At 54.7% G+C, this 21,440-nt stretch overlaps 1 protein-coding gene across 1 annotated transcript in view; it reads right to left on the reverse strand.

The window, feature by feature from the left end:
* Positions 1-4,408: 4,408 nt before the first annotated feature.
* LOC116990049 (nitric oxide synthase, endothelial-like) overlaps positions 4,409-21,440 on the reverse strand; it is a 45,263-nt gene continuing 28,231 nt past the window's right edge. The window contains exons 15-26 of the mRNA XM_033047574.1: positions 21,205-21,315; positions 20,790-20,964; positions 19,747-19,891; positions 18,717-18,795; positions 15,812-15,996; positions 13,198-13,367; positions 12,286-12,493; positions 8,247-8,334; positions 7,494-7,615; positions 6,821-6,966; positions 5,178-5,372; positions 4,409-4,534 (exon numbers count right to left, since the gene is read on the reverse strand). Of these exons, the coding sequence (XP_032903465.1) occupies positions 4,409-4,534; positions 5,178-5,372; positions 6,821-6,966; positions 7,494-7,615; positions 8,247-8,334; positions 12,286-12,493; positions 13,198-13,367; positions 15,812-15,996; positions 18,717-18,795; positions 19,747-19,891; positions 20,790-20,964; positions 21,205-21,315 (1,750 nt within the window). The remainder of the gene's footprint in view (positions 4,535-5,177; positions 5,373-6,820; positions 6,967-7,493; positions 7,616-8,246; positions 8,335-12,285; positions 12,494-13,197; positions 13,368-15,811; positions 15,997-18,716; positions 18,796-19,746; positions 19,892-20,789; positions 20,965-21,204; positions 21,316-21,440) is intronic.

The following is a 21,440-nucleotide window of genomic DNA, read 5'->3' on the forward strand; positions in this document are numbered from 1 at the left end:
GCAGCAATTGAATTTGGATGAGAACATACAGGGCAAGATTAGGAAGTTTGCGATGATACAAACGTTAGTGGTTTTGCAGATAGTGAAGAATGTTGTGAACCATTGCAGCAGGATCTGGATTGATTGGCCAGGTGGGCGGAGGAATGGTTGATGGATTTTATTACAGAGAAGTGTGCGTACAATTGCATGGTTCCTTAAAGGTCGACTCGCAGGTAGATAAAGTGGTCAAAAAGGCTTTTGGCACTTTGGCCTTTATCAGTCAGAGTACTGAGTATAGAAGTTGGGAGGTCATGTTGCAGTTGAATAAGACGCTGGTGCGACCGCATTTGGAATATTGTGTTAAATTTTGGCACCATGTTATAGGAAATATATTGTCAAGTTTCAAAGGGTACAAAAAAGATTTACGACGATGTTGCTAGGACTGGGATGTGTGAGCTACAGGGAGAGGTTAAATCGGCTGGGTCACTACCTCATGGAGCGTTGGAGGATGAGGGGAGATCTTATAGATGTATACAAAATCGTGGGAGGAATAGATCGAGTAGATGCAGAGAGTCTTTCACCTAGTGTAGAATCGAAGACCAGATGACATAGGTTCAATGTGAAGGGGAAAATAATTAATAGGAATCACAGGGGTAACGTTTTCACACAGAGGGTGGTGTGTATTGCGAACAAGCTGCCAGAGTAGGTAGTTGAGGCTGGCGCTATCCAATCGTTTAAGAAACTGTTGGACAGGTTTTGAGGGTTATGGACAATGCGCAGGCAAATGGTGCTAGGGTGGCTGGGACATTGTTGGCCAGTGTGGGTGAGTTTGGCCGAAGGGCCTGTTTCCACACTGTGACTCTATTACTCCAAACGATGGCTGTGTGACTATCCATGTGTGCCCGTGTATTAGTGTGTGTGTGTGTGTGTGTGTGTGTGTGTGTGTGTGTGTGTGTGTGTGTGTGTGTGTGTGTGTGTGTGTGTGTGTGTGTGTGTGTGTGTGTGTGTGTGTGTGTGTGTGTGTGTGTGTGTGTGTGTGACCGTCGGCCATGTCAGTTACATCTTCCCCGTGGGCACCCGGTTCCCGGTCCTGTCTGGCCAACTGACCTGTAAAGGGCCTGTCCCACGACCATGCGCCTGACGTGGTCGCTTGAGCCGTACGGCATGCGGCAAGCGCGACCAAACCAGAAGCGGGAGCAGCGGAGGTTGAGTGAGTGACATGAAGTTCGCGCGTGACGTACGGCCTCAATGCGGCAGGCCGGTGCCGCGCAGAATTTTTAAACACGGTCAGTTTTTCGGAGCCCCGCGCGATGTCGGGACCAGCTCCGCACAACTCCATACGGCTCCGGCGATCGAAGTGGGACCGGCCCCGCGAGGCCGTACGGCTCAAGCGACCACGTTAGGTCGCGCTTGCCGCATGCAGGCGCATGCTGGTGGGACCGGCCCTTTAGGTCGCGCTTGCCGCATGGAGTCGCATGCTCGTGGGACAGGCCCTTAACGATGTATAGGAAGAAACTGCAGATGATGGTTGATACCGAACATAGATACAGATCGCTGGAGTGACTCAGCAGATCAGACAGCATCTCTGAAAATAAAGAATGGATGACGTATCGGGTCGGGACCCTTCTTCCGACCGGCTGAGTTATTTCAGCATTTTATGTCTATCTGACGTGGAAAGATATTGTCCACGCCAATTATCGGTCACCCGAACACCAATTGCACGTTATCTCATTGTCACATCCTACACACGAGGGACAATTTACGGAAGTTCATTTACAGAAGTGGGGGGAAACCGGAGCACCCAGAGGGATCCCACAGGACCACGGGGAGAAAAACAAACTTCATACGGACAGCACCCGTGGGCAGGACCGAGCCCAGGTCTCTGGTGCTGAGGCAGCGGCTCCAGCCGCAGCGCCACTGTGCCGCCCTTTTAGTCACATTGAAAGTAGGTCGGGTAACACATGCACTCTCATTGTCCTACACTAAGGGCAATTTACAATTTGACCGAATCCAAATAACCCAAAAACCTATACGTCTTTGGAGTGTTGGAGGGAAGCCCGGAAAAAAACGCATGTAGGTCAAGGGGAGAACGTACAAACTCGGTACATATAGCACACGTAGTCAGGATTGAATCTGGGTTTCCGGCGCTATGTGTATGAGGCAGCAACTCCACTGCTGCGCCACTCTATGGCCTCATTTATACTTGATGGTACAGCCTGTGTTAAGCGCACACTGATTCTCAACCTGAATCACCAGCTGTCGCCCAGTGACTGAGACGGGTTGTGAAGGTCGCTGAGAAATAAAGTGAATTAAACGTCATTCCACTGCACAATGTCTACAGTACAGAAAGCTTTAATCAGTTGTAGCCAAACTAGTTCACTAACAGATAGGGCTGAGAATACATCGTTCACTGCAGCAAGCGGGGGTTGGAAGGGGCTGGGGTGGAATAATATTTGAAAGTGCTGGAGTAGCTCGGCCGGACAAGCAGCATCTGTGGGGGTCAGTCAGACTGATTCTCGTCGGTTGGGGGTGGGGGATAAAACTGAAAGAGAAGATGAGATGATGGTTGGCCAAAGCCTGGCAAGTGATAGGTGGATAAAGATGACCGGGGGGGGGGGGGGGGTGGCAAATTGGTGGAGTAAGTGACAAAGTGTTGGTGGACGGACCAGTGAAAATGAATGGAGCAGAGAAACAAAACGGGAACGATCACGATGTTGTGAATGTACTACATACCCCCAAATAGTCAGCGTGAATTGGAAGAGTAAATACGCCGGGAGGTCGCAGGCAGCTGTAAAACCATTAGTATTGACACAGTAGTGATTTTTTACTTCCCAACATAGACTGGGACTGTCATAATGTGGGGCTTATACGGGGTGGAATGTGTTCAATATGTTCAGGAAGGTTTCCTCGGGCAATATAACCATATAACCATATAACAATTACAGCACGGAAACAGGCCATCTCGACCCTTCTAGTCCGTGCCGAACAATATGTAGAGGGACCTACACGAGAGACGTCAATGCTGGGTCCACTGTTAGGCAATTGGGAAGGGCAAGTAACTGAAGTGTCCGTGGGCGACTCTTTTGGGCGCAGCGACCTCTAGTGTATGTGTTTTAAATTGTTATGGATAAGAACAGGGTGAGGTCATAAGTTAAAGTTCTGAACTGGCCAACTTTGATGGTATTAGAGAGGGACTTGCTGAACAGAGTAGGATGTCTGTAGGCTAACTAATGTCTGGAAGTGGGATGTTTGTAAAGTGCGTGGTGACAAGAGTTCAACGCGTGCATGTTCCCGTTAAGGTGAAGGGGGAGTCGGGTGAGAGGAAGCCTGCATGACGAGAGAAACTGAGCACTGGTCATGAAAAGGACAGGAGCATGGGGCGATTATAGGTAGCTGGGATAACGTGAAGGAGCATTGGGAACTGAGGAGTATACTTAAGAAGGAAACCAAGAGGATAAAAGGGGAGAAAGATATATAATTAAGAGAAATCCAAATAGATTTTATGCACAATAAGGCAAAGAGGGCAGAGAGAGAATGTGGCCCCTCAGAAACAAAAGCAGGCACCTCTGTGTGGTGCTGCGGGTGATGGACAAGGTATTCAATGAGAATTTCTTCTCTGTTTTTACCGTGGAGAAAGAGATGGGGACTGAGGAACTTGGGACAGTCATGAGGACTGCCAATGTCAAGGAGGTGCTAGGTATTCTAAGGTGTAAGGATGTAGATACATCTCTCAGGCAAGATCACATTGCAGGAAGCGAGAGAAGACGTTGCGGGATTCCTGGCTGAGATATGAATTATTAGTATCTACGAGTAAGGTGCTGGAAAACTGGAGGGTGGCAAGTGCCGTACCTCTATTTAGGGCTGCAAGTAATAGCCTGGGACTCTAGACCAATGCGCTTAACAGCTGTGGTCAGCGTTAATGGAGAGTGATAATATATATATGCATTTAGGTAGGCAGTGGGATAGTCAGCTTGGTTTTATACCTGGTGAATTGTGTCATCAAATTGATTTCGTTGTTTTAAAGCATTGACCAAAAATGTTGATGCTGGCAGAGATGTAAAGATCGTTAAATATGAATTTAACCACGGCCGCCAGACGAGGTTCCGCATGGTAGAATGATCTGGGACGTTGCTGGATAAAGAGGGGTGCGGGGAGGTGGAGAGGGGGTCGGATGAATGAAGGCTTCCCAGAGAACGTGGGAGATTCCGGGAGAACACGCAACGTGGGCGATTGCGGGATAGTGCTGCTCCGAGCCCAGGGATGGTACGCGGGAGTTCTTGGATAACGTCTGTTGTGGGTGGGTGTGGGATACAGTGGGAAGGGGAGATGCTGGGGAATGTTACAGGTCCCCGCCCCCGCCCCCCGCCCCCCGCCCCCCTGCCTCCGCCCCGTCCCTACGCCCCCCACTCCCGCCCCGCCTTCCCTGGGTCTAGACGTAGCCGGCCCCCGCCTTGGCCTCCTGCCAGCGGGTGAAGGAAGTGGAACGGACTCTGGTGGTGACCTCGCGGGTCCGCAGCGTCACTCCGAAAATGTCCTCGTGGTAACGGTTCTCCTCCTAGACAGAAAAACCGTGGCTCAGGGACCGACACAAACGGCGAAACTGAGATCATGGGCGGGCGAGGCGGGCGGGGCGGGGCGGGCGGTGCGGGCAGGGCTGGGCGGGCGGGGCGGGGCGGGCGGGAGGGGCGGAATATGTGAGCTGCAGGAATGCACGTAGCATTGAATTGAGAATACAGAACTGCATTGATTTGAGGTGCGGGATTGCTCAGCTGCATCAGGTTGCGGTGCCGTGCTGCATGGTTGCAAGATTGAAGCAGGTGCTGCACAGCTGGGTGGTTCCGTGTGCGCGCTGCACGGGTGGATTTGTGCAGTGCGGGGGATGCACGGATGGATTGGTTCGCGGTGGGGGCTGCATATTTGCATTGATTTTACGCGAGGGCTGCACGAGTGAGTTTGTTCCGGGTGGTGGGGTTGGTGCGGGGCAGGGATGGGAGGGGGGGGTCGAGGCGGTGGTGGGTCGGTTCAGAGCATGTGCTGCGCGGGTGCGTTGGTTTGAGGCAAATAGGGGGTTGGTTCTGAGGTGGCTTTGTTTCGGGGCGGGGTGGGCTGGTTCGGTGCGGGGGCTGCACGGTTGGGTTGGTTCGGGACGGGGCGGTGGGGTTGATTTGGGGCGGGAAGGGAGCGGGGGGAAGGCCTACCTTGAGCCCGGTGATGTAGGCGGCTGCCTGGCCGAGGCTGAGCCCTCCCTGGGCGGCAAGGATCTCCTGCACCACGCGCGACACGTCCTGTGCCATGGTCACGTCTCCGCATACGTACAGATGGCCGCGCAGGGTATGCAGCGACCGGTAGAGTTGCTCCGCCAGTCGCTCCCTCAACACGTCCTGCACATAGACCTGCGGCAGCAGAGCGGCACGGTCACTGCGGGAGGGGGGAAGGGGGGAGGGCGAGGGGGGAGGGGAGAGATAGAGAGGGGGAGAGGAAGGGGTAGAGAGGGAGTGCGGAGAGGAAACGAGAAGGGTGGAGCGGCACCGGTCGCTGTGAGAGGGTAGAGAAGAAAGGGGGAGAGGGTGCGAAGGGAGAGGACAGCAGGCTCAGGGCGGCTCGGTCACTGGGACCAGGGAGAGGAGCAACGGGTAGAGCGAGGGGAAGCGGGAGAGGGGGAGAGGGAGGGAGCGGCACGTTCACTGCGAGAGGGAAGATGGGCAGCGAAGACAGGGAGAGGGGGGGGGTCACAGGGAGGGGTGCAGCATGCACAGGGAGAAGGGATGAGGGTCAACGGGTGAGTGGGGGGCGACAACGTGTCCGAGGTTCGGGGGGCGGGGCGGAGAGGGCCACATAGACCCACGCGGTGACTGCCCACCATTACATGCTCATCAATTGCACCACCCACGGACTTGGGGCAATTTAGAGCGGGCAATAAACCCACCGACCCCGCACCGGAAAGCGTGTACATTCCATACAGACTGCACCCGAGGTCAGGATCGAAGCCGGCTGGGGTTGTGAGGCAGCGGCGCCCATACCGGCCCTTACTCCCAGCTCGCCCCTCTCTGCCTTATCACGCACTCGCCCAAATCCACCTCCCCTGCCCCGCCCCCATCATCCCCCTTACCATCCCGTCACCCACTTCCCCGCTCGCTCCGCCAACCTGCACCTCCTCCCCCGCTTTCTGCCCGTCACAACTCTTCACCACCTCCTTCCTCCCCCATCATATTCAGTATTTCAGTATTAACTTTATTGTCATTTCACCGAGTAATTGCATACAGAAGAAACGAAAACATTGTTTCTCATCAGTTTTTGTCAGTGCAATTAATAAAAAACAGAAATAAATACATACAACTTCAAAATTATCATGTCCAAAGTAGACCTAAAATTGAACTAAAAACAGACATTCAAACCGAACAGTGACTTGACCTTGACAGGTGTCTAGCTGTCAAGCTTTGGGCCAGGTTAGATATGGGGGTGTATGTGTATGGGGAGGGGACACAGTCCCTTAACCATTTTTATTCCTTGTGGGAAGAAGCTGTTTAGCATCCTGCTGGCTCTGCAGCTGATACTCCTGTACCTCTTCCCAGATGGCAGAATGGAGAAGATGTGGTGGGATGGGTGGTAAGGGTCCTTAATAATATCACTCTCCCCAACCTCTCCCCCCTCCCCGTCCCATCACCCTCGCTCCATCTCTCCTTCCCTGCTCCACAACCCCATCCCTTCAGTCCCCGTGCCCTCCCCCACCCTCCTCCAATCCCGTTCTCCACCCCTCTCAGTCCCCCTCCCTCCATCCCCCCGGCAGGCCCCCACCCAGACCGCACCCCCCGCCATCCCCAAAATCCTCCGCTTCTCGTACCTTGGTGTTCTGGTCGCGGGAGTAGGCGGTGCAGATCTCCGTGAAGACCCCCATGTCCCTCGCCTCCAGCATCTCCTCCCGGTAAATGTGGTCCTGGTCGGAGCGGCGGCAGCCGAACACCAGCGTCATGGGGCACGGGGCTTGCCCTGGGGAGAGACGGGGAAGGTGGGCAGTGATGGGGGGGGGCGGTTCAAGGTGAGGTAGGGGGTGCGGAGGGGTCAGGGTGAGGGAACGGTTTGGATGAGGTGGGGATAGAGTGTAACGCGAGGGTCGTGGAGGCAGGTGGGTAGAGAGGGGGAGATGGATGGAGGAAAGTGGACGGAGGGGGGGGGAGGAGAGAGGACTTGGAGAGGGGTAAGGGAAAGTGGGTACGAGAGAGCGGTTGGAGAGAGTAAAGAAGGGGGAGAGAGAGAAAGAGGAGAGAGGGGAGGAGAGAGGGTGAGAGAGCGCGAGAGCGGTAGGGGTGAGGGGGAGAGGAGGCGGAGGGAGAGGGGGAAGGAGGAGGAAGGAGAGTGGAGAGGGGAGGGAGGAGGGCGGGGGTGGGAGGGAGTAGGGAGGGGAGGGCAGTGATGCAGGGTCTCAGGTAGGGGGTACCCGGGGCGGGGAGGTGAAGGGGTGGGGCAGGGCTATGGTGTAGGGGGTACTTAGGTCTCCGGGGCGGGTGGGCACTCACCTCGGTGCTGGATCTCGAACAGCCGCTGCTGCCAGAAACCGCGGAAGGGGGCGACGCCAGTGCCGGGCCCGACCAGCACGCAGGGAACCCGGGGGTCATCCGGCAGCCGAAACAGGGGTGCCCTGGCAACGAGGGATGGAACACGTCAAATTCTCCGCTGGGGCGTGGTGTATGCATGATGTACACGGGGTGCGGTATACACACGGGGTGTGGTATACCCCAGGTAGAGTATGTTTGTTTGGGTGTGTGGATGCTGGGTACCCTGTAGTCAGGGCGTTGTCACCCAGTGCCCTGTCCGAGCCCCCACGCCTGCCCCACAGGTGCCCCGTGTGTTCCCTGTGTGTGCCCAGCCCATTCCCCACACATACCCTGCCCAGTAACCGTCTATGCAACGTTCATGCCCCGTCCCTGTTCTTCCCTGCCCCGCCCCACCCCGTCCCCGCTCGTCCAGGCCCAGTCCACTCCACGGTCCAGCTCCACGTATGCACCGTCCATTAACCGTCTCTGCCTCGTCCTTGCCCCGTCCATGCCCCCATCCCAGCCCCATCCCAGCCCCATCCCTGCCCCATTCATGACATATCAATGCCCCCGTCCCTGCCAGCTCAGGCCCTCTCCCTGCCCTACCCATGCTCCGTCCTTGTCCCATCCCTGTCTCGTCGATTTCCCGTCCATGTCCCGTCCATGTCCCATCCTTGGCCCTTCTCCGCCCAATCCCTGCCCCGTCCATGTCCGGCCCTTGTCCCGCGCGGGTACCTGCGGATGTAGCAGCAGACGAGATCTCCGGGACTGATGCGGTCGAGCCAGGAGGAGCAGACTCCGTGACGTAGTGGGCCCGAGCCTCCTGGGGAAGGAGCAGCACACCGCCGCGTCAGGGTCACGGGCACAGCCTCACCAAGTCAATTGATATTTTTATGATAGATTCTTGATTATTATTGGTGTAAGGGGTTATGGGGAGTGGGAGTGAGAATGGGGTTAAGTGGGAGAGATAGATCAGCCGTGATTGAATGGTGGAGTTGACTTAATGACTAGTGGGATCAGATTTGTGAGGCACGACCTCCCACGTCCAAAACAATAGAAAATAGATATGTGCAAGAGTAGGCTATTCGGCCCTTCGAGCCAGCACCGCCATTTAATGTGATCATGACTGATCATCCACAATCAGTACCTGTTCTGCCTTCTTCCCATATCCCCTGACTCCGCTATCGTTACGAGCCCTATCAAGCTCTCTCTTGAAAGTACCCAAAGAACCGGCCTCCACCTGAGGCAGAGAATTCCAGAGGCTCACAACTCCATGTGTGAACAAGTGTTTCCTCATCTCCGTTCTAAATGCTTTTCTGATTTCCTTGTTTGGTTTACTCATTTATTCTCCTCCAGGGATGCACTTGATCCCAGCTGCAGATACCTGTCTCATGCATTCTTATTGTTTTTGACCAATTTCCCTCGCCAGCCAAGCTTCCTTATCGTTTGCCTGCTTTGCCCTCCACTCTACCGGGGACGTACACATCCTGCGCTTTCTTCGGTACACTTTTAAAAACATTCCACTTGGCCGATGTTCCTTTCCCCTCTAATAACCTGCTCCAATCAACTTGAGCGAGATCTTCTCTCATAACCTCATAGTTAGCCTTTCCCCAGTTGGTCATTTTTACACGTGGACCCTCTCCGTCCCTATCCATAACTATCTTAAACCTAATCGAACTGTGGTCACTTGTTCCAAAAGCATCCTCCGCACACACTTCATTAACTTGTCCTTCCCAATTTGCCAATACTAGATCCAGCGTTGCCCTCTCCCGTGTAGGCCTCCACATACTGCTTAAGAAAACTCTCCGGAACACTTGAGGAATTGCATCCCATCTGAACCCTTTACGCAATGATTCTCCCAGTCTATATTGGGAAAGTTAAAATCCCCGACTCAACAACCTTATTTGACCTGCAGCTGTGTGCAATCACCCGGCACATTTGTTCTTCTAATTCCCGTTGACTATTCGGGGGTCTGTAGTACACTCTCAACAAGCTGATCCACCCATATGCAATCAAGGCGAAATCAAGAGGCAGCACACATGTCAGCGAAACATCATCCCCGACGAGCTCAATGCGTTTTACGCACGCTTTGATAGGGAGAATACTGATGTGCCTTCTCGAGCCCCTACTCGCTGTGATGGCATTTCGGTCTCGGTCACAGAGGTCGACGTCAGAAAATCCTCCAGAGGCGTGAACCCTCGGAAAACGTCTGAACCTGTGCGGACCAACTGGCTGGAGTTTTTACCGACATTTTCAACCTCCCACTTCTGAGGTCTAAAGTTCACACCTGCTTTAAAAGGGTATCAATTATACCGGTGCACAAGAAGTGCAAGGTGACGTGCCTCAATGACTATCGACCAGTGGCACTAACGTCGGTGGTGATGAAGTGCTTCGAGAGGTTGATCATGGCGCAAATCAACTCCTACCTCGACAAAAACCTGGACCCACTGCAGTTCGCTTACCGCCTCAACAGATCAACGGTGGATGCGATCTCGCTGGCTCTCTTCTCCGCTCTGGACCACTTGGACAACAAAAACTCATATGTCAGGCTGTTATTCATTGATTACAGCTCGGCATTTAATACAATTATCCCCTCCAAGCTAGTTACCAAACTCGCAGAACTGGGTCCCTGCGCATCCCTCTGCAATTGGTTCCTCGACTCCCTCATTCACAGCCCAGTCTGTTCGTATTGGTGGAAATGTGTCAGACTCGATAACAATCAGCACGGGAGCACCTCAAGGCTGCGTGTTCAGCCCCCTGCTGTACTCACTCTATACTCATGACTGCGTAGCCGGTCACAGTGCGAATTCCATCATCAAGTTCGCTGACGACACCACTGTTGTGGGACGTATCACTGATGGAGATGAGTCAGAGTATAGAAGTGAGCGACCGTTTGACCAAATGGTGCCAGCAAAATAAACTGGCTCTCAACACCAGCAAAACCAAGGAATTGATTGTGGGCTTTGGAAAGGGTAGGATGGGGACCCATAGTCCCGTTTATATGGCGGAAAGGGTCAAGAGCTTCAAACTCCTAGGCGTGCACATCTCTGAAGATCCCGCCTGGTACGAGAACACTGATGCAATTATAAAGAAATCCCATCAGCGCCTCTACTTCCTGAGAAGATTACGGAGAGTCGGTATGTCAAGGAGGACTCTCTCGAACTTCTACAGGTGCACAACAGTGAGCATGCTGACTGGTTGCATCGTGGCTTGGTTCGGCAACTCGAGCGTTGAGGATCGGAAAAGACTGTAAAAAGTCGTAATCACTGTCCAGTCCATCATCGGTTCTGACCTCCCTACCACCCTGGGGAACTATCGCAGTCGCTGCCTCAAAAAGGCTGCCAGCGTCATCAAGGATCCACACCATCCTGGCCACTCACTCATCTCCCCGCTGCCTTCAAGTAGAAGGTACAGGACCCTGAAATCTGCAACAGGAATAGCTCTTCCCCACAGCCATCAGGCTATTAAACTCAACTCAAACACAATTCTGAACATTAATAGCCCATTGCACTTTATCTGATTATTTATGTGTGTGTATATATATAAACATAGAAACAAAGGAAATAGGTGCAGGAGTAGGCCATTCGGCCCTTCGAGCCTGCACCTCCATTCAATATGATCATGGCTGATCATCCAACTCAGTACCCTGTACCTGCCTTCTGTCCATACCCCCTGATCCCTTTAGCCACTAGGGCCACATATAACTCCCTCTTAAATATAGCCCATGAACTGGCCTCAACTACCTCTGTGGCAGAGAATTCCAGAGATTCACCACTCTCTGTGTGAAAAATGTTTTCCTCATCTCGGTCCTAAAAGATTTCCCCCTTATCCTTAAACTGTATATGGTCACACTGTATTTATTTATTCCTACTATATTCTGTTGTGCTGAAGCAAAGCAAGAATTTCATTGTCCTATCTGGGACACATGGCAATAAACTCTCTTGAATATTAAATCACTAAACGAACCGTCCGTGACGTCACCTCTGAACACAGTCGTGACATTCGCGTTAACCAACAATGCAATCCCCTCCTCTTCCGTCGGCTCTGTTGCCCCTGGAACTCCTGTACGCCGGAACATTGAGCTGTCAGTCCTGCCGTCCCTGAACCACGTTTTAGTCACGGCTACAAAGTCCCAGTCGCTCGTACCTAAGCTCATCTGCCTTACTCGTCAGGCCCCTTCCATTAAAATTCCTGCAGTATAAACGAACCCTCCTTCCTCGCTCTCCACCTTTCATCTACCTATTCGGCCCCCTATCCTTTCCCACCACCCTCCATACCAACTTCTTCAGCCTAAAGTTGCAGGACAACTTGTTCTATTTGAACTGTTTTGAGTGTGCACGCCAGGCTGATTGCATTCGTCGAAACAGGGCGGACCAACGTGAAGGTTGCAATCTCCCACCGCACCCCCTGCCAATCTAGTTTAAACCTTCCTTGTAGCATTAGCGAACCTTTCCGCTCGGATGTTGGTCCCCCTGCAGTTTAGATGCAATCAGTCGCTTTTACACAGGTCACCCCTGCCCCAGAAGAGATTCCAATGACCCAGAAATCTGAACCCCTGTCCCCTGCACCAACTGTGGATCGCGTACCCTGGGCCCAGCGCATCACCACAGGCACAGTGAGCTGCAGCTCGGCATAGTGGGTCTGGGGGTGGGGTTAATGGTTTTGGGGATCGGGGTGCGGATGCGTCAGGGGATGGGCGATGATTTGGAGTTTCAGAGTGGGGTAGGGGTGGGGGTGGGGATCGGGGTATGGGAGTGGTGTGGGAATCTCATACCCTGGGCCCGGTACTCCACCACGGCCACGGTGAGGTGCAGCTCTGCGGGGTGGGTGAACGGGCAGCTGCTGGCGGAGTAGTAGCGAGGTTGCAGCAGCGGCAGGTGGAGTAGCAGCAGCGCGGCCGGAACGCGCGTCGCAGAGAACTCTTCCAGCACCTCGGTCAGCGACGGGCCGGCCCAGCGCCACTGCTCGTACTCAACAACGCCCTGGGGGGAGATAGGGGGCGTCAGACACCGACCCCAACAACACCTCACCCCCTTCCCCCCCCCCCCCCCCCCCACACCCCGACCCCCACCTCCACCCGACAACCCCCGCCCCACCGTGGGCCCGGCCCAGCGCCATTGCTCGTATTCAGCGCCACCCTGCGGGGGAGAGACGGGGTTAAACACCGTCACCAACACCCAACCAGTCATGCACACCCCACACCCCACTCCGCGATCCCCGGGGGGTAGGGGGGGAGAGGGGTTGGGTGGTCAACCACCAGGTCTCCCCATGAGCTATCCATTTCTCTTACCCTGCTACCCATCAAACCCCATAAACGCACTTTGAACCAAGGTCCCTCGGAGTCCCCTCGGTAATCCTCCACCCTACCCTCGCACCCCACCCCCCACAAACATTGCCCTGGGGACCCCTCACTGCCGCACAATGATCTTTCAACCGCTCAACCCCCCCCCCCCCCCACACACACACACACACACACACACACACACACACACACACACACACACACACACACACACACGTACACACACCTGTAACACTCCTCGCTGTCTCTGACTCTCCTCAGTGACCCCTCGTCCCTCTGATGCCCCGACCTCCGCGATGATACTGGATCCCTGTGACCACCCTCCAAACCACCCCCCCCCCCCCCCTCAACCCCCCACCCCCAGACCGTGCGTTTCCCCCTGACCTGGCCGAGGGTGATTAGCCGCTGCTGTTGCTGAGGGTCGGAGTTGAGCGAGGCGAGCAGCAGCAGCAGGTCCGGGCTCGGGGGGGAAGTGATGTCCAGCAGGTGGGTCAGTGCCTGGCTCACCGTGCATGGGGGCAGTCGGGGCTCCGGCACCCAGCTCCGCCCGCGGCCTGGGAACGGATAAACCGGTCAGTGTAGGATCACCCCCTTGCCATTACATTCTCCTGATATTCAACCACTCAAAATGCCTCGCCCCCACCCCCACAGCTTATTATGGGCTGGCGGGGGGGTGGCAATAGGAGGTTGTGTACTGGTGGATCGGCGGGGAGGAAGTAAGTGCGGGTGAGGAGGGGGATAGGAGGTGGAGATAAGGGGTGGAGAATGGGGGAGGCTGAGAGCTGGAGGTAGCGTGTGGGAGGTCGGTCCGGGGGAGGTGGGGTGTGGGTCACGGGGGAGGATGTGAGTGGTAGAGAGGTGGGGAGATGGTGGGAGGCGGGAAGGGGGAGGTGGGGAGATGGAATGTGGAGAGGGGAAGGGAGGTGGAGAGAGAGGGGGAGGTGGGGAAAGGGAGGTGGGCGGAGGTAGGGAGAGAGGGCAGGTGGCGAGAGATGGGAGCTGGGGACAGAGCGGTGTGGGGGAAGAGTGGAGGTGGGGAGAGGGAGGCAAGTATGGAAGAATGGCAAGGAGGTCGCGAGAGGGGGGTTGGTGGGCAGAGTAGGGAGTTAGGGAGAGGAAGGTGGGGATGAGGTACATGGGGAGTTGGGTACAGAGTGGTCACCGGGGGGGATGCAGGGGATGCGTGTACGGGGGGAAAGAGATGCATTTGGGGGGGGGGACAGTGGGTGCGGGGAACCTGAGTCGGGCCCGTCCCGCAGCCTCTCCACCTGCACGTCATTGCGGAGGGGAGGGGTTGGGGGTGATGAGGATAGGGTTACAGAGGGGTGGCGATGGGGTATAACCAAATAACCATATAACAATTACAGCACGGAAACAGGCCATCTCGACCCTTCTAGTCCGTGCCGAACACGTATTCTCCCCTAGTCCCATATACCTGCGCTCAGACCATAACCCTCCATTCCTTTCCCGTCCATATAACTATCCAATTTATTTTTTAATGATAAAAACGAACCTGCCTCCACCACCTTCACTGGAAGCTCATTCCACACAGCCACCACTCTCTGAGTAAAGAAGTTCCCCCTCATGTTACCCCTAAACCTCTGTCCCTTAATTCTCAAGTCATGTCCCCTTGTTTGAATCTTCCCCACTCTCAGTGGGAAAAGCTTATCTACGTCAACTCTGTCTATCCCTCTCATCATTTTAAAGACCTCTATCAAGTCCCCCCTTAACCTTCTGCGCTCCAAAGAATAAAGCCCTAACTTGTTCAACCTCTCTCTGTAACTTAGTTGCTGAAACCCAGGCAACATTCTAGTAAATCTCCTCTGTATTCTCTCTATTTTGATGACATCCTTCCTATAAGTAGGCGGCCAAAATTGTACCCCATACTCCAGAATTGGCCTCACCAATGCCTTGTACAATTTTAACATTACATCCCAACTTCTATACTCAATGCTCTGATTTATAAAGGCCAGCACACCAAAAGCTTTCTTTACCACCCTATCTACATGAGATTCCACTTTCAGGGAACTGTGCACAGTTATTCCCAGATCCCTCTGTTCACATGCTTTCTTCAATTCCCTACCATTTACCATGTACGTCCTATTTTGATTTGTCCTGCCAAGATGTAGCACCTCACACTTATCAGCATTAAACTCCATCTGCCATCTTTCAGCCCACTCTTCCAACTGGCATAAATCTCTCTGTAAACTTTGAAAATCTACTTCATTATCCACAACCCCACCTATCTTAGTATCATCTGCATACTTACTAATCCAATTTACCACACCATCATCCAGATCATTGATGTGCACGACAAACAACAGTGGACCCAACACAGATCCCTGTGGCACCCCACTAGTCACTGGCCTCCAACCTGACAAACAACCATCCACCATTACTCTCTGGCATCTCCCATTCAGCCACTGGAGAGAGAGCTTTACAAATAAATGGGTGCGGGAGTAGGCCATTCGGCCCTTCGAGCCAGCACCGCCATTCCTTGTGATCACGGCTGACCGGCCCCTATCAATAACCCATGCCTGCCTTCTCGCCATATCTCTTGAATCCACTAATCCCTAACATCTAACTCTCTCTTAAATCCATCCAGTGATATGGCCTCCACTGCCCTCTGTGGCAGGGAATTCCATAAATTCACAACTCTCTTAAATGACCTCCCCTTTATTCTAAGACTGTGGCCCCTGTTTCTGGACTTGCCCAACATTGGGAATAATTTCCTGCATCTAGCTTGACCAGTCCTTATATAATTTTATATGGTTATATAAGACTGCCCCTCATCCTTCTAAACGCCAGTGAATACAACCCTAGTCTTTTCAATCTTGCCTCATATGACAGTCCCGCCATCCCAGGGATCAATCTCGTGAACCTACGCTGCACTGCCTCAATCACAAGGATATCCGTCCTCAAATTAGGAGACCAAAACTGTGCACAATACTCCAGATGTGGTCTCACCAGAGCCCCATACAACTGCTGTATGGGTTACCTGGATGCGGTCCGTCCCGCAGCCGCTCCAGCTGCACCAGGTCGTTTCGCGGGGGCAGGCTCTCCAAACGCCGCAGCAGCCGCTGTACCTGGTCCTCAGGGTTATCGGGATGGATTCCCACATGGTCCCCGGGCTGGTAGCTCAGCCCCTCGGGCAGCGCCAGGCCGACCAGCACCGTGCGGCGACTGTGGAGCAAAGAGACGGTCTGTGTCATATCTACACCCCTTTGATCCACCTCCCCACCACCCCCCCCCCCCTCCCCCCACCCCTCACCCCCACCCCCGTCACCCGAGCCGTGTGGACAGTGCCAGGCGGACCAGTGGGGGCGGAGAGGGGGTCAGCGTGATCACCTGCCCAGACCCAACCACACCCCCACATCCCACCCCATCGCCTTCCATCCTCCCACCCGCCGACAACGGCAGGCGCACCAGCACCGTACGGCAGCTGTAATACAGCGTGGGTCACACCAGGATACCAACCCCCCCCGGCTCACACCGTTCCCCCATCCCTACTCTCGGACAAGGTCAGGCGAACCTGCACCGAGCGGCACCTGGAACCCCTCACACACGTTGCCCCTGGACACTCACCCCGTCCTTCCGCCCGCCCTCCATATTTCCTCCCTGAACCGCCCGCCCTTGCCCCGAGACCCAGGCTGGCCCCGCGCCCCTCGTCAGTGGACCCCATTCCCAAGGAAACCCCACCCGAGAGGAGTCCTGCCTGTATCAAGTCTCGTGGGGCTTCATTCAGCTCAACGTTCCGGGGTTTGTATGTTTCCGATGTGATAGAGAGGGAGGGTTATCGAGTGATGGATTGATACAATGTGGAAACAGGCCCATCGGCCCAACTCGCCCACATCGGCCAACAATGTCCCAATCACCCGAGGCCCACTTGCCTGCGTTTGGTCTATTACCCCCCTAACCTGTCCTATCCATGTACCTGTCTAACTGTTTCATAAACTATGGGATAGTCCCGGTCTCAACTACCTACTCTGGCAGCTTGTTCCATACAAAAATGTTACTTCTCGGATTCCTATTAAATATTTCTCCCTTCACCTTGACAATGTATTTCCTATAACATGGTGCCCAGAACTGAGCAAATATTCTAATTGCGACGCACTAACGTCTCACACAACTGCAACATGGCCTCCCAACTTCTATACTCAATACTCTGATTGATGAAGGCCGTTTTGACCACCATGTCTGCATGCGGCTCGACCTTCATGGAACCTGTAATCCTAGATCCCTCTGCTCTACAACACTACCCACATGCCTACCATTTACAGTGTAGGTCCTGCCCTTGTTCGACATCCCAAAATGCAACACCTCACACTTCTCGGTATTAAATTCCATTAACCATTCCACCGTCCATCTGCCCAATCGATCCAGATCCTGCCGAAACCGTTCACACCCAGCTTCACTATCTGCAAAACCACTAACTTTTGTATCATCAGCAAACTTGCTAATCCTGCCCTGTATGTTCTCATCCAAATCATTGATGTTGATGACAAACAGTAACGGGCCCAGCACCGAACCCTGATGCATATCACCAGACACAGGCCTCCAGTCCGAGAAGCAAACTTCCACCACTGTTTCCTTCAATGGAGCCAATTTGCTATCCATTCAGCTATTTCTCCTTGGATCCCATGTGTTTTAACCTTCCAGAGCAGCTTACCATGCGGCACCTTGTCGAACGCCTTACTAAAGTCCACGTACACAACATCTACAGCTCAGCCTTCATCAACCTTTTTGCTCACGTCTTCAAAAATACAATCAGGTTTGTGAGACACGATCTCCCACGTACAAAACCATGCTGACAGTCCCTAATCACCCCTTGCCCGTCCAAATGCCTGTATAACCTAACCCTCAGAATACTCTCCAGTAACTTACCAACTACAGATGTCAAGCTCACCGACCGATTGTCCCCAGCATTGTCCTTGCAGCCTTTCTTGAAAAGAGGCACAACATTTGCCACCCTCCAATCCTTTGGCACTTCTCCTTTATTTAAGGACCTCATAAATCTCAACCAGGGCTCCCGCAATTTTCTCTCTAGTTCTCCGCAATGTCCTCGGATATATCTGATCAGGCCCCGGTGATTTATCTACCTTCAAACACAACAGTACGTTTAGTACTTCCTGCTCTCGTGACTCTTCCAGTGACTGCTCGAAATTCCTCCATTCTACTGTCTTTCTCCTCGGTAAATACAGAGGAGAAATACTCATTGAGGAACTTTCCCCTCTCATGTGGCTCCAGACAGTGGTGACCGCCTTTATTCCTGAGGTCCCACAGCTTGGTTTTTAAGTTTAGTTTTCGATATATACAGCGTCGGCCCAGCGAGTCCGCACCGACCAGCGTTGCTGCTCATTAACACGACCGAACAAAAACAAGGGACATTTTTCCAATTGACAGCAATTCAATTAATCTACAAGCCTATACGTGTTTACAGTGTGGGAGAAAACCGAAGATCTCGGAAAATATCCACGCAGGTCAGGAGGAGAACCCCCTCTCCATCCATGCTGCGGGAGGTACAGGGCGGGTGCAGGGTCTTGGGACCATAGTTTGACCCCCCCCCCCCCCTCGTTTCCTCTTCTAGATGTGGGGACGGTGGGATCGACTCCTCTTCCCAACACGCTCCCTGATAGGGGGGCAGCGACACCCCCCCCCCCCCCCCCCCACCAGGGAGAAGTGGCTGCACATTGAACCCCCTCTCCCTCCCCAGTAGGGGTGCCGGCATAATCTGCGATGCCCCCCACCCCCTGTGGCAGCACCACACCTACCTTACCGGGACACTGTGGCAGCATACTGATCCCGTCCACTAGGGATTCCGTGAATGCTCCTCCATCCTCGCCCCCCCCCCCCCCCCCTCCATCAACCAGCCCCCAGCCAGCCCCCACCCCGGACACACGTACCCGGACTCAGGCGCCTGTAGGTTGCGCCGGGACAGCAGCCGTGTCTGCACCGTCTTCCTGCGGTGGAGCTGCGATAAAGCTGTGGAGCAACGCAGTAACAGCGTGGGTTAGGGGGAGGGCGGCAATGGGTGACGGGGAGGGGTGTGGTTATGGGCTGGGACCCCACCCCCGTGAGGGAAGGATGAGGGGGTAAACGTTGAGGGGGTGGATTCAGGGGGCTTATGCGTGAGCGAGGTAACGGGTGAGCGGTTGTAGAGGGCGCAAACGGACAGGAAGGTTGGATGGGGAAGACCGGGCGCAGCAGTGGGGCAGTTACCTCATGTTATACACAAAACACAGACACAAATACATGTATATACACATGCATCGAGAATCATTCACAAACACATGCACACATAGAATGCACACGATGATACACAGAGAATCACCCACACACACACACACACACACACACACACACACACACACACACACACACACACACACACACACACACACACACACACACACACACACACACACAAACACACACACAGACTCACAGACTCACGCACACACACTCACACACTCATTGTCGCACACACTATATCACACTCACACGTGCAGGCTATCTCTCTCTCACACACACATTATCACACACATACCATTGCACACGTACACTTTGGCACACGTCCACTATCACACACACTCTTTCACACACCCATTCACACACACACGCGCAGACTATCTCTCACACACACAGATTATCACACACATACCATTGCACCAACACAATCATTAACAAAGTCACAAACACACGCTCACACACACTATCACGCACTCTCTCACACACTCTCTCACACACCCACCCACTCACATTCACACACACACTCACACATACACTCACACTCTCACACTATCGCTCACACACAATCACAAGTACAAAATTACACACGCATACAGGGTCACACACACAGGCGCGAGCGCGCACACAGGAACATTCACAGGTGGACACACACGGTGCGTGTGTGCGGTTGCCGTGACACACTACCTCTGACCAGCTCCGGCCCCTCGGCCACCACGGAGATCCGGCACGTGTCGGGGCTCCAGCCGCCGGGAGTGTCCGGAGAGCTGTCTGTGTCCGTGCGTGTGCCCGTATCTACCGCACCCTCGATACAGAACGATTCACACGCGGCCTGTGGACAGCACAAGTAAGGCACTGGGCCAGGCACTGGCACCAGGGGGAGTTGGGGTGAGGAGAGGGGTCGAGCGGGAATTGGGCAAGAGGGGGGCGAGGAAGAGTCGAGAGAGGGGCAGAGAGAGGGGGCGAAAGATGCGAGGGGACGTGAGGGGACCTAGGGGGTGAGATGAGGACCAGAGGGGGGTGGGAGGGGGTCGGAAATTGGGGGAAGAGGGGAAGAGAGAGGTGTGGGAGAGGGGGGAGAGGAGGGTGGAAAGAGGGAGGGGAGAAGGGGAAGGGGAAGGGGAGAGGTGGAGGGAGAGGGGGAGAGGAGGAGAGGGAAGGTTGCGGAAAGGCGGGATGGGGAGTGACGCGGGAGAAGAGAGAGGAAGACGATGAGAGGGGAGAAGGGAGAGAAGGGGGAGGGGGAGATAAGGGAGGGGGTTGAATGGGGAGATCGGACGGGAAGGGATTGGGGAAGGTAGAGAGATGGGAAAGAGACTACGTGACAGACTATAGATAACAAATGAGAGGGGCGGTGTGTGTGAAAACTGCAGTAAGGAAGGGAGGTTGTTGAGGAGTTGATGGGGTTTGGACACGGGGTTCAGGGTTAGTGAGTTGCAGGGATCCGAGGATCCGGAATATAGGGTTAGGTTGAGGTTTCGATTTGAGTGCTCTGGGGTTCTGGAATCTGGGGGGGTTGGGGGTACATGTTTGGGGGTACATGGATGTGGTCCTGGGGTCCAAGGGTCTGGGTACAGACCTGGGTTTGGGGGTTCTGAGTTACAGGGTCGGTTTGGGGGTCTGGAGTCCGGAGGTATAGGGTCGGGGATACACGCATGCGGGAGGGTCGTGTCCGGAGGTCTTGAGTTGGAGATTGGACTGCAGGCGTTATGAGTCGGTGTGTGGCCCACCTGGAAGCTGGTCCGTGCCCAGTCTCGGAAGAGGTCATCCTGCCCGCACAGCTCGTCGCCCTCGCCCAGGGGCACCAACCGCTCGCCGCCCAGCTCCTGCAGCCGCGTGTCCACCGCCCGCGCAAAGGCACAGAAGTGGGGGTACGCCCGCGAGCCCAGGCCGAACACCCCAAACCTGCGGGAAGCGGGCAGCCGCTCAGCTGGAGATGCACGGTGGCAAAAGGATGGGGTGACGGGGCGGGGTTCACAGGGGAAGGGGGAGGGGGTCACGGGGCAGGAGGACGGCGTCGCGGTGAGGGGGACAAGGTCACGGGGAGGAGGGCACGGTGAGGGGGAGCACGGGGAGAGGTATCATGGGGAGAGGGAGGGGTCACGTGGCGGGTGGGGGCTTCCCGGTGCGCAGCCGCCTACCCACCGCACACTGGCCAGCGGCCCGGTCCTCAGCTGACCCGCACTCTCCGACACCGAGTCCTGGAACGCCTCGAAATCATCCTCAGACAGGCTGTTGAAGCGCGCCTTGTAACTCCTGCAACGGAGCGCAGGGAAGGGTTCGGTGAGAATGGAAAGGCAGTAGAGTGAGATGGCGTACAGGGAGAGGGAATGCAGGGAGACGGGGTGCAAGGAGAGGAGCTAGAGTGAGAAGGGGTAGAG

Source organism: Amblyraja radiata, chromosome 30 (assembly GCF_010909765.2).
Source record: "Amblyraja radiata isolate CabotCenter1 chromosome 30, sAmbRad1.1.pri, whole genome shotgun sequence".
NCBI classification, from domain to species: Eukaryota; Metazoa; Chordata; class Chondrichthyes; order Rajiformes; family Rajidae; genus Amblyraja; species Amblyraja radiata.